Below are 16,281 nucleotides of genomic sequence, written 5' to 3' on the forward strand. Positions count from 1 at the left end.
GGTGACAGACAGACAAACAGAAAGAGAGACAGACTGACCAAAATTTCTGCGTTTAAGTTCCCAAATAAAAAGGCTGTCGTCTTCAAAAAAGTCACAACGGATCCGCGCCGTTATTACGCCAATGACGTCAGTGCTCCCAAAGTGAACATCGTCAATCAGGCCTATCTTATCGCACTGCACACGAACGGCCGCGCTCTTTTCGTGACGCCGCGTCAGCAGCTTTCGGCGCTCATGTGCGGTTCTTATCAAACAACAGAATGCTTGTCTTTAACTTACGTGCGTAAAATTGTGAGTTATGCCGCTATAGCGTTGCTGGCCTGCTGCTCATTGCGCGGCCCAGAATAACAGAACTCCGCAGTGGAGTCGGGGTGTTAATAAACCTGCCCATTGTTAATTTCGTACGTATATAGTTGCCATATAGTTGTACGAAGGTTGGACAGAGCTTTGAACACACCGTCAGCTAACATTACTGAGATATGGGAAGATATGGGAAGAAGGCCTTCCCATTTCTCACATATGGGTCATTTCTGAAGGGGATTTGATGTCGGCTTTCGAAAACCATATTGATACTGATGTACAGGATGACTGAAATGTGGACGCCGGTTCTGAAACATACTGTTTTTCTTCCACGGACATGTTTCAACACATGTTGACCGCATGGGGTCCTGCACGTAAAGAACGCTTGAGACCTGTCACGTCCGTGTAGCTCACGAACATACTAGAAAACAAAATAAAAATATGGAACGAAGACAGTCGTGTGCGGGCCGGGCCGCTAGCGAGAGAGGTCCGTGGGCCGCATGTTTGAGGCTCCTGTCATATATTATCAGGCTTGAAGCTCTTCTTTGGCGGAGTTTATTATTATTATTATTATTATTATTATTATTATTATTATTGAATACTTCACAGACATTTTGAATATATTACCGTCGCATACCGCAGGAAAGCACGCCTTCCTAACGGCTTTCTTGTGGAGTCGCACATATATGCTCGAAGCGCTAGAGCCTGCGATCACCGCTTGCACAGCTGTGTTAGCTCAGCCCTGGGAAAGCCGTCCGTATTTTTCGTTCGCTTGCTCTCGACTTCGGGGAGGCCGTTTTAACCAATGATTGAAGGATAAAAACAACTATAAGTTACCCTATCGATAGCGAGATCCTGGAATTGCGAATACGCTGGTTTGTTTTCCGTCTTGGCTACGCAGGCTCTTTTTTCTTTTTCGTCTTGGCAAATCCAAGGACAATGCCAGCTTAAGGAAAACAAAAGTGCGAATAGCTATGCGATCTTGAATATTCTTCCTTGCCAGCTATTCCGCGTACAGATTTTCTCTAGCGCCTGTGCGACACTGATGCAATCAATAGCTTTATTTTAATTGTCGCATTCTGTCATAAAAATAGGCGGATAATCAACCTTTCTTCACAGAGGGACCCAGATGCTGGCGATATTTATAGGGCGCGAAATCCGGGAAAGCAAAGTTTGACCTTAATTCAACTCCGCAGGCAGTCAACTTTTCTAAGTCTACCATGCCGGCGAACAGTACAACGAAGGCTTACTTGTAGGGAAGAACAATACGCCATTTATTGCGGGTTATACTTAAGATCGTACTCTTTTGTGTAGGAGATTGGTTGAGGCTACTCGGAAGCTGCAGAACATTGCATACTTTACTGACTGAAATGTCCAGAACTCTGCTACATTTTTTTTATGTGAGGAGTATTCCTTTAGCTAGCAGTCCCAGAGTTCTTGCGAAAATGTCGTTCATTATATTATGTTCATATCTAACCTGTTCAGACAAGCGTCGTCCTCGTTTTTGGGTGCGTCTTACTCTTGCCATTTCTGTGCTGAACTGGTTAGGAAGAGAAGACGAACACTGAGCTTACGGCAAATTAAACATTCTTCACACTTAAAGTGCTTTTGTGTAAAATGCTTTTGTATAATGTGCTTGTGGGTGAAAATATTTTGATACACAGGATCGCTTTGGTGAAGGCACTGCCGTGTTTAACGAGGCATTGGACTTGTGGAGCTTCGGCAGAAATTTCGAAATATTTCTTTGCCTTTCTAATAGCGCTGGTTGCTAACAGATAACTATTGCATGTAATTTGAGTGGGGTGGTTGAATTCGTTATGTGTACAGAAATATGGCATATCCCACCGCACAATAATTACATAATTAAAGGCAGCGAAAAACAACACTGCGCACAGAAAAAGTCACATTTTCACCGCAAGGGCGAAGCAATGAATGCGATAGCAAAAAATTGTAGTGTTATACTAAGTGAGGCTGGCAGCTAACTGTTTTGTATCCGATCTTGCGTAACTACAAGAGGCTCGTGTAAGATACCAAGGCGTTTGACTGGGCTAGTTGGTACATAGTCACGAAAGATAAAAACCAGCGGAAAACACAGGACACAGCGTTCCGTCGACTTCTTTTCGCCGTGTCCTGTGTTTCCCGCTGGTTTTTATTCTTTGTGGCTCGTGGAAGAGAATGCGGCCGGTCCAGGGAGCTCTCCGCATAGTCACTTCGCGTTGAGAACGCAGCACGTAGAAGGGTATACGAGCCGCCCGCTGTGATGGCTGTCCAGACAACGCGCAGCGATCGCGACCGCGCCCTTAGATTCAAAGTTCAAAGTTTCTGTCCGCGCGACAACCCCCCCTCCCCCCCTCCGAGCGAATGCACCCTTTGAGCGACGCAGGGTGCATGCGTGTTTTCATGCGCGTTAAAGAAGGGCGTGGCGCTTCCTGTCTGCTTCTACAGCAGGCCTCCCGAGCGGGGTGATGTTATCGCATGCACCCTCCGAGCGACGGAAATGGGCCGTCTTGTTTGATCTCTGCTTCGGCCGCGTTCGTCGCCCCCGCTCGCGCGCTTTTACCCGCGGTAGAACACACGATGCGCGGGGGGATCTTATCAATTTGGACTTCATACAATCTGGACATAACGGCGACGGCAACGGCGACGGCAAAAACCCGTCGAGACTGTCCATATAATTGCTATCGCAATAAAAGGAGCACGCGTACACGTTCGTGTTTTTTGCGCTGCGTTTAATGATGTTATCGTACCAACTTGCCCTGCAAGACACCCTTCTGAAGTACAATAATTCGATATTTAATTGCATTGTAGTTGCAATTAATTGCTATAAAATCCGCAATTAGTTATTCTAACACTTCCATTCGTTTTATATTGAGTGTCAAGAACTTTGTCATCAGATTACGTAAATTTCACGCATTTATGACAGTATACTATAGATCATAATGCGTGTCTGAAAGGGCAATCTAGTAGAACACGTATCGGGGGCTAGTCGGTGCATTCTTTCAGAAAGGAATGACACAGAGAGGGCAAAAACCAGAAACCTGCTTTCTGATTTTTGCCCTCTCTGTGTCATATATTCACTTGCCTAAGACGTGAATAAATGCAAGTTTGCGCAGATGCCGTCGTCTTTGTCTATGGTGTGTTGTGTTCCTGGCAAAATCCTTCCTTTCTGGAAGAGGCTATCACCAATTTCTCGTTAATTTTATGCTAAAATTACTTCAGAAGCATAAGGTATATGACATACGGCAGTTGTATGGATGAAACTACTGATGGTGATAAAGTTATTAGTAATTAACTATAAATTTAATTATTACACTCGTGTATTTTCGAGGTCTGCTCTTTAAACATTAAGCGAAGGGGTCATGTATGTCCATTTGGCATATGTATATATATAATGGTAATCGCACTCCGAACATTCGTTACTGCGCAGCGTAGAGCAACGTGTGTTCAGGCGCACGCATCACTGGCGTTTTCACGTCACAGTGGCTCGATGTCGATTTCTGATTTATTTGGTTTCATACCATTTTCATTTATATAATGGTCTCTCAGCACAATTAATGTTTCGCATCAGGGGTTGTACACGCTAAACCGGATACATGGAAGCGGAAGTGGTTAGCCATACAGTTCCATGTACCGATAATTCCGCAGAAACTCCACTAGAGTTGTCTAGATATATGTACACACTGTGCGACTTTGTCATCTCCGTCGATTTTTGTGCTGCTGCTGTTCCATTTGGTCGTTTCCATCTTTGTTTTGCTTGTAAAAAACGACTCGATGTATTATTGCGATAGTCATATGGACACTCTCGCTGAGTTTTTACCGTCGCCGTCATGTTCCTTATAAGGTCCATATAGATAACATCGCCCTGCGCGTCGTATGTTGTACGTGCGAGTGAAAGCGCGCAAACGCTGCCGACGAACGCGCCTCAAGCAGAGATGAAACGAGCTGGCCATCTCTGTCGCGCGAAGGGCGCATGCCATAACATCGCCCCGCGTGCGAGGGCTGCCGTCGATCGCTGCTCAAGCAGAGGGAAACACCTCGCCGTCTTTCGTCGCAGGAAAGGCGCATGAATATGGGCGCCGGAGGGTGGCTGCGTGCCTCCGGGAGCAAAGGCGTACTTTGACTTGGAGGCAGGCCCGTAGCCAGGGATTTGTTTCGGGGGGGGGGCACTTGCTGAAAGCCTTGACCATTTGAGAAAAACACCTATTTTCATTATTTAATTTTGGTAAAAAAACACCTACCTCACCAAAATTTCGGGCGGGGGGGGGGGGGGGAGCCGGTTCCTTAGCCCCCCCTCCCCCCCCCCCTGGCTACGGACCTGCTTGGAAGGCGTGGGGTCGCCAGCGGTCGTGCGCACCATGTATCTCTGGATGGGATCAGCAAACGGACCATACCTTTGTACGTGTTGTGCTTTCATCCCAAAGTTTGCGTTGAAGTCAGAAACAAAGCGAAGGTCGCTTCTCTGGTTGCAGTGGCCGCATTTCCTACCCGCGTTTTGTTGAGTTGCAAGTGAGCTGGTAGCCTTACTTTGTACAACATTCCAATTTGTTGCTATTTCGCCCTTGTGGCGAAATATGAACAGCGTCGTCACCGGCAGTAATGGTTCACATGTTTGGCAAGCATGGTTCGTTGAACACAGTGGGTAGGAAACTTCGCTGAGGTCATAGGCTCGAAACTCACCACCGCCAACGTTTTTCTTTATTGCCTTTCTTCGTTGATTTCTTTACGGAGATATCGTATCATGCGTTAAGGAGAGCCAGACATGCGTATCGAACTGGCATGCCTTTCGCGTTCTTGAAGCATCGTTGTGGACCTCTTTTGCGGTGAAGCAATGGTCCCCGGTAGTACGGTTCACTGCACGGCAGTTCTTTCCCCTATAAGTACGCTTCGCTGCAATAAGAGGCTGCGATGCAGTTAAGCTTCAAACGTATTGCGCGTCATAAAGAGCAAACGAAATAGTTGCTACGTGAGCCGTCCGTAGATTACGACGGCCACCTAGAAAGCTCATTATAAGCGAGAATTGTTGTCCGTTCGTTGTCCGCGGTCGCTAGTGTGGAATGACGAAATAAGGGCATTGTATTTCAATATGTGTGATTACAGTGTATGACAGCATATGAGTAAATAGTCGTATGTATAGGTATAGTTTAGCACTAAGCAGTGTGATTAATAATAGCAGGATAGGATTGTAATGTATCAAAAGAAACCATTGAAGAGGGTGAATGCAGCGGTAGTTGTAAGTTACTAATAAGCATTTACGAATTTGTCAGCCTAATTAGCTTAACTAATTACAAAACTTGAGAACAATTCAGCAGAATTCATTATAACTGAGGATGACTCAGCAACTCTGAGATGAGTAAGCTGAACTGAAATGGATGAGGAATAGCTCATTGGCTTTCGAAATGACTGAGCAACTCGAGTGAAGAACTGAAATGGACAAGGATTTACTCTTTCTCCGTAGCAAGGGCACAGCACTTGCCCTTAGTAGTTCAGTGTTATGTTTTTGCAACGAAAGCGTTGCTCCAATTTTTTAAGCATACTGGACTGATTCAGCACTTGTGATATGAAACACAAAACTGTTATGTCTGTGGCTACAGTGACTTTTCTCTCCTCCTCCCTAACTTTTCTTCCCCTTCCCCAGTGCAGAGTAGTCTACCATGCTCAGCTCTGGTTAAACCCCCTGCCTTTCGTTTATCCTTCTTCTCTTTCCTCCTATTCCATCTGATTACCAAGGGGATGTTACAACTATTCAAGATAGAGCACTGAATGTTGCGGAGTTCGACACGATGTCATTTGTTAGTGATGGTGAAAGAGGCAGCAGTCACACCGGTAAAGACAAAACTACATATTCGGCAAACATGTGCCCAGAAAATCAAGTTCTCTCATTGTATAATGGAGTAACACTTGCACAGTTATTGGTTGTTGATAATCTGATTGTCGGCAAAAAGCACCATCATTTATACATTAATGATAGAAAATTCCATCGCTATCACTGGGGCTGGCTTTAGCTCCAGAATAAACTCGACTACTCGTGTCGTGCACGCAGTCTTATCAGAAAAGTCTAAAACTGTCAAGAAATTTCCCGAACATGGCGGCGTGGCCTGTGCCGTGCGGTGGTAGCAGTTTTTGTGAGTGAAGCCTGATCACATCAAAATAAAGACATAAGTGTGTTTGGTAATATCTGAGTAGTATAACTAACTGTGTAAGATACTTCACATTAATGAGGTTTCTCAATATTGATTTGGTTCTTTTTTTTCTGTGAAGTATTGTCTGTCAAGTTTCCACATCAGGGGTTACTCGCTGTTGAAATGCTTCCTCTCTGTCACCTGCAGAGAGAGGCTGAAGCCACAGTCATTCCGCAAAATTCCCTGGACCATGCACCAGTTCAGAAGGTTCTTCAACACTGCGAGAATACCTGCCGAAGGAAAAGACGAGCTCGTCTGCAAGTTTCTCACTGGTGAGTGCTTGTCAGTCTGTGTCTGAATTGACCAAGATATGTTATTTTGTACTAACCTATGAGTTATTACAGGCAAGCTGCATGCTATTGTCTATCCAAACTAAGCAGCTCACAGATGAAAAATTCCTTGAACAGGGGGTTTTGCTAGAGCCAATTTTTTACAAGTGGTCTTGTCTTCAACTGAGCAACTGCCTGCGTTAGCGTGTGTATGTGTATGCTTTGTACACCCGCCCCCACGCATGTGTGGTCATGGCTGCCACACTTACACTGTTGCCAAAAGAGTTTAGGCTAGTAAAGCAGTCCTTCAAACTTATTTTCTTTGCGTTGGCTATTATAGGTCACTTACAGGCAGACAAAAGAGAAGGCAGAACTTGTCTAGTTTTTTATTTTTCATCACAACACGCTATAAGGTCTCTGCCAGTATGCGTCAGTGTGTGATGCCGTGGGTTTTTGTGCATTTGCTATTTTTTTTTGGCTGCTTTTTGGCACGAATAGTTATCGAAACATACTAGGATCACTTCATTGATTCAATTAGAATGCAATCATTCATTACCCATAAATGTTCCATGCTTTCCAAATTAATCAAGCCATTGAAACCTGGTGCAACAGCATCTGTGCAGCATCGCCATTCCTATCACTCTGTCTATCTCATACTTGTTCTTTTTTTTTCCTGCTTCTTTCCAGGCTGACAGTGTGAGCTGTCCCTCAAAATAAGGCTGGCCATTTAACTAATAATTTAGAAATGGAATGTAATTTCACATCCCTTGCAGGATAATGGATGGGCGGGCAGGTTTGTTCATGTTCATAATAGTGGATGGGCAGCACCACAAGGCAAAAACGTAACTTTATAAAAGACATGCGCACAAGTTGACAGTGCTCCCGTGCATTGCTTGTAATAAACACATGAGCTTGCCGTGGTATGTAGGTAAGGATTGATTGTAGAAGTTGCTTAACATATTGGAGAGGGCTGCTCTTGAACAGCCACAAAAGTGCAGTTCCTGCTTTGCAGAGGCTGAGGAGAGCTACTCGGGCGAGTCGCCAACCCACATTGTGGTGCTCCAAGGTGGCCACATATTCACCTTTGATCTGCTTAACGAGCGACGAGAGCCTCTGACGGCGGCCGAGATCACTGCTCAGCTCGATCGCATCAGTCATGCATGTGCGAGCTTGGGTCCTGGCAATGGTGTGGGTGTCCTCACCCACGGAGACAGGGACAGTTGGGCACAGGTGAATAGATACATGCACTGAAACTACACTAGTATTTACGTTGCTGCATGTGCCATACATTATAGTACCTTTCTTTTCCAGTGACCAATTGTGTGCATTCAATGTGTACTTCATTTAGAAAGCACGTGTGTTGCGTTTGTTATCCTACTTTGCACAATGACTGTACGAGATGCATTTGTGACCGAAATCTATTGTTTGCTTATTAATATAACACTGTTGGTTTTTAACAGCGGGAGCTGTTTAAAGGGACACTAAAGAGAAACAAGGAATCGGTTTAGATCGATAAATCGTGCTCTGAGAACTGTAATGTTAATTTCGCCATCATAGGTGTATTAATAGAGGAGAAAATCAAGTTCGAAGTTTAATTTTATATACTGCTCCGAAATCTCCCCGCTTGACGTCACGGATTTCAAAGTGTATTTATCGTATTTTGGTGCCATTGGCTAAAATTGGCAAAATTACCCCAAACTTGGTATGCTAAGTCTATGGTCCCTTCAGAGGACAATGTACTTCATTTCTACCTATTAGGAACTACGTAGTCCCTAGTAGGCGCTGTCAAAACATGTGATGTCACGGCGAATGGTGCGGAAACTTCAAGGTGGCGTCGCCACCCACATTTTGTTTTTGCGCGTTTTCTCACTTACTAAGCGTCTTCTCGCAGCAAGCGTGGTGTTTTTGGGTATTGTGAAAGAGTACATTACTAATATTAGAAAAATTGTTTTGCTCTTTAGCGTCCCTTTAAAGCGGTGCTGACACAATATTTCGCTGCCAAGATAGCCTGCGGGATCGATTCCTGTGAACATGCATATATCATCTGCAAAATACCAGCAGCGAATATAGCTTGGAAGTTATTTTAAATGAATCTTGAAGTTTGCATGAGCGATCGACATCCTTGCGCTACTGACACCCTCAAAGGGGACCCTTGGGGACCCCCTACTTCCCTCACGTGACCACACTGCAACAAGTTACGATGACGTCATAGCCGCCATGTTTTTTTTGCCGCGTTCGCTCCAGCAGCCTACTTCTCGGCGGCTGTTCGCGAACCGCGCGGTACTGCGTCACAGTTCTGTGTGCTGACGTGATTGAGCTCTGCACCTCAGGTGGTGATAGTTGCACCCGGAGGCTTGTCGTTTTTGAGACCGAAACTAGCACTGGTCGGTAATGAGGAGCCTGTAATTAATTATCTGTCGCGCGCTGCAGCAAACGATGTGCCGTGTTATGACTAACAGGCCCCCAGCAACACATTGCAACAAAAAAATGCGAGGCCAAAATTTTTGTGTCAGCACCCCTTTAATTAAGTTTCAGTTCTAGCTGTGGCCGGTTACTGCTCAAATTTGGCTCAGCGTAGCTGTGCAAAGCAAAATGGAGGCATAGCACAGCCATGTATAGTATAGTATAGCAAGAGGTGGGAAAGGGAAATGAGAGTGAGGAGGATTGATGCCAAGGGGAAGAGAATGGAAAAAGGAGGGGGAGAGGGTAAAGCATGGCATAGCCATGTATAGTACCTTATAGTAAGGAGATGGGAAAGGTGAGTGAGCGTGAGGAGTGATGTGAGGGCAAGGAGGAGGGGGAGAGGGTAAAGCATAGCGTAGCATAGTCTTGTTTAAATGCACAGTTGTACCCAAAAAAGTGGGCGGGATGACGACCGCCTCCATGGCTCAATTGGTATAGCATCGGACGCCTTATTTGAGGATTGCAGGTTCAGTCCCTGCCGGTGGCAGGTTGCCTTTCCGTACACTTTAATTTCTTCACATTTAAACCATAATTACAACAAATAACATCCCCTATACTTTCCTTGGCTTGATTGTCTTTCGGTTCTTACTGAGGTTGTGTCTAACAAAGAAAAACAAGCCCTTAAATTCCCCTTTTTTCGTTCAATTACCCCATTAGATGACATATGCATACATTTTAATATAGTTGCTGTATGCTGTTACTGGATCTGCATGAATTTGCGATGGAAAAAATTGTGCTGTGATCACGAAGAAATGTAGCAGTGCTAATGCAAATGGCATGCAGGCCTACGTGTAGTATGTAATTGCTTCAGTGTTGCAATGCACGTTGCACCTGAACGTGAAACACTTGTACAATCTCGATTTGCTGCACTGAAAACCCAGCCAGGGTGTACCCATTCCGTTGTGTGGCATTGTGTGCTTTATTCAGTGAGTTGGAAGGCTGGCTTTTTTACAAATATTGGTTGTCTTGTGGTGAGCTCAACTTGGCTCAAGAGCAGAAGGTGTGTCAAAGAACAAATAAAAATGTTCTTGTGCCATACCTTGTGTTCTCACATATCACCTGCCCCTGCATATAACCCACGCCCACTACTACAAACCATAAAAACATAAAAATTTTAAAGAAATATCTCTACGCATTTCCGTGATCCTGCCTTCCTTGCATTACTGCAAAGCAGTGCTGTGAAGCGTACTTGCGCGCCAAAATTCGCATATAACTTTTACCTGAACTTTAGCACCCAATTTTCTGTGTACTTGGTGTGGGTTATGCGCGAGAAAATACGTAATTTTTTTTTGAGGTTTGCGTATGATTCAAAGTGCTTTTTCAAAGTAGTAATCACAGATACACATGCACACTCTCTCACTCTCATGTTCAAACACGCAAATGCACATGTTCATTCATGCACAGTATAAACTTTTGCAAACTTTTATACTTATGCTTGCTAGTAGTACATTTACACTCATGACTAGATGTACCAGGGTAAACTGTCTTTTAATTGGATGTTGCAGAGCCCCATTTTGGCTCTATTTTTGGTCAAGGCCGTTTCATTACAGTGCCCGCAACTGTTGTCGTCTATTTTGATTCTTTCACAAGGTTTTGAATGATTCTAATACTCGCAATTTAACTATTATAACCCAAAAATGACTTTCTAGCAAATTATAAAACACTGTGGGTGGGATTTAATGTTCCATGAATACAATATCATGCTCCCGAATAAGAACTGCAGCGTGTTAAAGAAAGCCAGGTGCCAAAAGTAATCGAGATTGTAGTACCTCTGATTGCGGTCTTGACATGCCAAACTACATAATTTAATTTGTTTAATCATGAACTCGCAATATTCACTGGCATGCATGGCAGTCATAGCAGTAGTAATGTGCTGGACAGCCACACAAAATAATGTTCGTAGTTTTAAGCCACACAAAGCATTCATGTACTACACCATCAAATTAGCAAGCATGATATCATGTGTGCCCATATCAGCCAGAGGATGCCAGTGGTAAGGAAATAGGACCTGTCCCCCCCCCTCGTAAAAGTGCTCATGTGTGCACACCGTTTCCACCCCCTCCCACTGTACTTTGACTTAAACAGAGGATCACGGCAATGGCAAAGTTTCGCTTTAATTGCCCATAGTATTACCGTAACAATAAAATAAATTTGGGGGAATTTAAGGTAGCCTTCAGAAATTGTGGGTCACCTGTTCATGGCTTCATAGAGAAGGGAAGAAAAGTTGTTTATTCTAAGCAGCTGTTCATGCATGCTTCTTTACCTAACTGCACTTTATGTTCCAATGCAATATGACGTGTATGTACGAGCAGTGTCACTGCCTCTTTATCGGGGTAATCTTTGTGGGCATTCTATTTTCTCTATGAGAAAGCTTTTTTTGGAAACTAGAAGTGGCACTTTTGATGCTGTGTTTTACCTTGAGTTCTTCTTTTCTCTGTGCCTTACAGAATCGCAAACTGCTCCAGAGTCTACACCCTGATAATGAACGCTGCTTACGCCTCATTGAGGATGCCATGTTTGTACTCGCCATGGATGACGCTTCACCAAAGAACAGACAAGAGGTGTGGACTTTTCTCTTTTCATCATCCCTTTTCCATGTTTGTTATTCTAGTTGTTCTCGCCAGAATGTTTCCACAAAGTTAGCACAGTAATGTTACGCTTTTAATCTTCAGAAGTGCATCCACTGCGGGGTATGTGCTTGTTACACACGAATTGAACTGATGGCGATATTCTTCAACATCACATCCACATGGCCATGCTAGCTCTGAGCATTTGCCATATCAACATGTTGCCCTGTAAGCTGCTGTTTGAACACATTGTACCTTCTGATCTTTACATGTCTTTTACAATTGCAGGTCCTTTCCTTAAAAAAAACAATAAAGGACCTCTTCCCCTGTAGGAGGATGGACTTTACTATTAACCAGATAGTAATCAACAGAATTAAGTTTCTGGGGTGGGTCAAAACCATGATAGGGCTATAAGGCACACCATAGTGAATGGCTCTAGAAATTTCGACCATCTGGGGTGGGTTCTGTAACGTGCACCTCAATCTAAGTACACTTCCTGGCATTTCACTTCCATTGAAATGCGACCACCGTGGCCGGGATGGAAGCAACGTCTTTCGGGTCAGCAGCCGAGCACCGTAACCACTTCACCAGCGCGGCGGCTGAATCGACCAAATTAAAGCAAATGCATTGTTAGTGACAATGAATAAAATTGCTGATTTAAGAAGGATGATGAGCTTTATCTTGTGTAGCCTTCAGTTTGTGAACTTCTAAAGCAGAGTAACAGGAGTATGAGCTCCCCCTTTGTTTAGCGCATGTGTTACAATTTACAATTTATAGCAGTCTGCAACACACAGATGACCTTTTATGCTATGAGCGTGTACTTAGGAGGAATTATCTGATCACACTTTTATTGAGAGGTAAACCGCAGTGCCATGCAGTTGCTGTCAAACCTACCATGCAGCATTATCTTGGTTACTCTGATATGATTTTCGATGCCCGTTACTGGCAGCACGATTCTTTTCATGCGTGTTATTAAAAAAAGACTACCAAACACTTGGACTGCCTTTCCTATAGCTCAGGAAGTCAGAAAAGTAGTCTCAGAAAAGAGTGCATCACATTCAGTGACACCACCTGATGCAGGAGTCTACCGCATGTGACACAGCACCGGGCTGGCACTTGTACCATGCCCACCTCTCTGTTAACCTACGCTGCTGTGGCAACATGTAGTATTCAGAACAAAACAGAATTACGATAAATAATTAGATATGCTTTTTTCACTGCTATGGAAGTAATTTTTTTTGTGTTAACTGACTTTCTCATATACTACAACTCGCGCAAAACAATCAAGCGTACAGCATTGGAGAGATTAGTTTTGAATGTGGCAAATATTGTATAGATCTGTACATTTTCGTGGCAACCAAAAGAACTGGTGCTTTTCGTGTTCGAATAGTTTTTGTAAGATGGGGACAGATTAGTGTGCCTAGAAAGGCGCCTTCCATGGCTCGGCTGTATGTACACATACAGTAGGCACATTTCCCACAGTCTGTGAAAAGGTTTGTCCTTGGCTTATGTAAGGTTAGGAACTGGTTTTTGTTTGTTGGGGCTCAGTCTATCTGTAATGGTCATAATATGGTATAACTCTCAACACAGAGCTGGTTTAGAAAATATTTCTGTACTCGGAACGCGTAGCATTTTGCATGACACGTACATGGTGATATACAGGGTTTGTCCAAAAAGCAGTAGAACAGATTTTTTCCTGCAAAAACGTGGTGAAGGAAGGGAATGTTACTGCACTGGTTGGGTGGTGGTAGGTCCTAGCTACCAGCGCACCAGTCTCCAGCTGTCTCCTAGTGTTCACGGAGTGTACAGCAAGTTTAAGGTGAACCCCTTTCATGGTGCCTTGTCACCTCGACAATGTATCGTTTATTAGAGCAGCATTGCGCGGTGAACTTTTGCGTCAGACTGGGTAAAACTGCGAACAAGATCCATGGCATGATCAAGACTGCCTGTAATAGTGTTGCCATGGGCCGATCAAGTGTTTCTGAGTAAAACAAATTATTTCGGGATGGCAGAGAACAAGTTGAAGAGAGCAGTGGCAGAAAGCCAGGACAATGTGCCAGGCCCTATCACCTTTGCTGTCGTGGACTTCTGACCAAACATGGCACCATACAGCTTCCCCAGCCACCCTACAACCCAGATGTCACCAGTTCAAACTCCTTCATCTTCCCCCGACTGAAAAGGGTCATCAAAGGACGGCACCATGGCTCGGTCAGGGCCATTCAAGAGGTCGTAACGAGGGAGCTGAAGAGCATTCTAGCTTGTGTGTCCGGAGCCTTCAATGATTGACCGAGTCACTGGAAACGCTGTGTTGATGCAGACTGGGCATATTTTGAAACTATTAAGTCGATGTGCCTAACTGTCAATAAACTTTTGTAAAAAATTCAGTCCTACTACTTCCGCAAACCCCTGTATACAGGAGGGCTGTTATCAGTACTACTGTGTATGTCTGTTTTCTTTGTTCATGTACTTAGTATTACAGAATGTTTGGAACAAGCCCAATCCTTTATATCGCTGCAAGCTCAGCTGTATGCATACACCACACTGCAAATATTCTGTGCTGTTTGTTTCACTTGTGGATACCTCCAAATGCATTCCAGCAATGTAAAAGGAAAAACCACAGTGGGTTTATAAGACTAGCATGGAAATAAAAACAAAACACTGCATTCAAAATGTCTAAAAGGAAAACACAAAAGTTTTGACAGGAAATGCAGAACTAAATAATAACTAAGACCAACAAAAGAAAAAGGAACACTGCACTTATGAAAGTGACGAAGAGCAGCACAGTGCCAAGGCCAGCCAGATAAAAAGCTCCAACATTTAATAAGCTCGAGCTAAACTAAAAAAAATGTAAGACAATGGAAAAAAAACATAATGTTATTTCTAATACTGTCAGTGGCTTTGTAGTGCATTTGTGGGTTATATCGTTCTCATATTAGCAGTTATCTGTGGGCTGTTTTTTTTTACTTTTTTTTCTCTGGCTAACTTAGCTCACGTATGTCATATAAATTTGATGTCGTTTATGGCTCCTTATTTTTAGTGTACACCTTTTTTTTCCTTTGTTGATGTACCACTGCCAGTTCATATGGTCCTTTTCTTTTTGTTTTGTTTCTTGGCGTGCACACAGGTAATGAGTGAGTGCTTGAAAGGGGACTGCGAATCGCTGGTTTGACAAGTCATACACATTCATCATCTTCAGAAACTCACCTTGGGCTCATCAGCTGATGTGAGTATCTGAGAAGTAGTTACCCCATTTCCCTGTTCGTTTTATCACCAGCAGCCATGGCAAGCCAGTGAAAAATCGGTTTGGCCTTACAAAAGAATTTTGTGTTTTACAAATTATACTTGATTAGCATTTCATGGATTGTATACGGTATTTTACCTTGGTATTTCACTTGGACGGGGCATAGTTTGTCCACATTCTTTTCTTGCTAAAACAACTTATCGTTTTGGTGGTGACATAAAAATTAGGGGTAATTGATGTGCTGCAACTAATGATAAGAAATCTGGCAGAACCCTTACAATGACTGTTGTATTTAATGCAACTTGCATTCAAGTAATGTAACCGCTGCCCGTCTTGCTGAAAACGTTGCATTTAAATCTGAAGGCTTAGAATACTAATTGCATTAAGTCCGAGTTGGATGGAAACCCGTTCTGGCCAGGAACAGACATGAGACATTAAAAACAAACGCTGACCACAATAAAAGCAGAAAGCAAGCCGTTTCACTCCCGTACGGAGACTTGTTCACAAATGTAAATTCAGTGCATGGCAGTCCGGTCATGTATGTTTTGCATTGTGACGTAAGCAACGTGTGTACATGTGTGGGAAGTTTCCGTAATGCATTGAGTGTGTGCCGTTGTCTGGATTGTATAGATTCCAGATGACCAAGATGACCAGTTCTTTTCTCGTTCTGTTATCCTTGCAATTATCCAGTCTATATTGGTCAAGATGTTCTGTGTGGTTTGCCAGCACATTCGATGGACCTTCTTTCTTATGTCTACATATGCTGTTTTAGTCTTTGCGGAAAATTGCTGTCTCGCCAATGTAACTGTGACTACAGTCTGCACACAGATGCTTTAGACAACTCCTGGAAATTTTTTCCACACCAGACTGCTCCGCACTGAATTTCCATTTGTGAACAAGGCTCCCATACGAGCCGAAACTCTCGCTTTTTTTGCTTTTTGTCGGGGTCAGCGTCTTGTTTTCATTGTCTTCACTAATTGCATTAGTAACAGCCATTGGTAAACGGCTTCTGGGTGTCATTTGAGGAGAAAGTTGCATCACTTTGGCTTAGTGACATTCCTTGTGGATGAGTTCTCATTATTTCTAATATTAATCTTTCGGCTCAGTTTGTTTGTTTCATCTAGTGGGCATGCTGTAAGAGTATTATCAGAGCACTGCTTTGCCATTCCATTTAGAGAAACCTAGGTTATACTAACACCAAACAGTAATGTTATCTAAACTGTATCAAACATCAACACAGATGAGAACTACAGACAGTAATGCCA

The 16,281-nt window shown here is 43.6% G+C and overlaps 1 protein-coding gene across 1 annotated transcript in view; it reads left to right on the forward strand.

Moving 5' to 3' along the window:
* Positions 1–16,281, forward strand: part of LOC119386689 (peroxisomal carnitine O-octanoyltransferase-like) — an 89,908-nt gene that overhangs the window by 44,584 nt on the left and 29,043 nt on the right. The window contains 6 exon segments of the mRNA XM_037653978.2: positions 6,624–6,748; positions 7,758–7,975; positions 11,656–11,769; positions 14,900–14,928; positions 14,930–14,972; positions 14,975–14,998. Of these exon segments, the coding sequence (XP_037509906.2) occupies positions 6,624–6,748; positions 7,758–7,975; positions 11,656–11,769; positions 14,900–14,928; positions 14,930–14,972; positions 14,975–14,998 (553 nt within the window).

Source organism: Rhipicephalus sanguineus, chromosome 3, assembly GCF_013339695.2.
Source record: "Rhipicephalus sanguineus isolate Rsan-2018 chromosome 3, BIME_Rsan_1.4, whole genome shotgun sequence".
Lineage (NCBI taxonomy): Eukaryota > Metazoa > Arthropoda > Arachnida > Ixodida > Ixodidae > Rhipicephalus > Rhipicephalus sanguineus.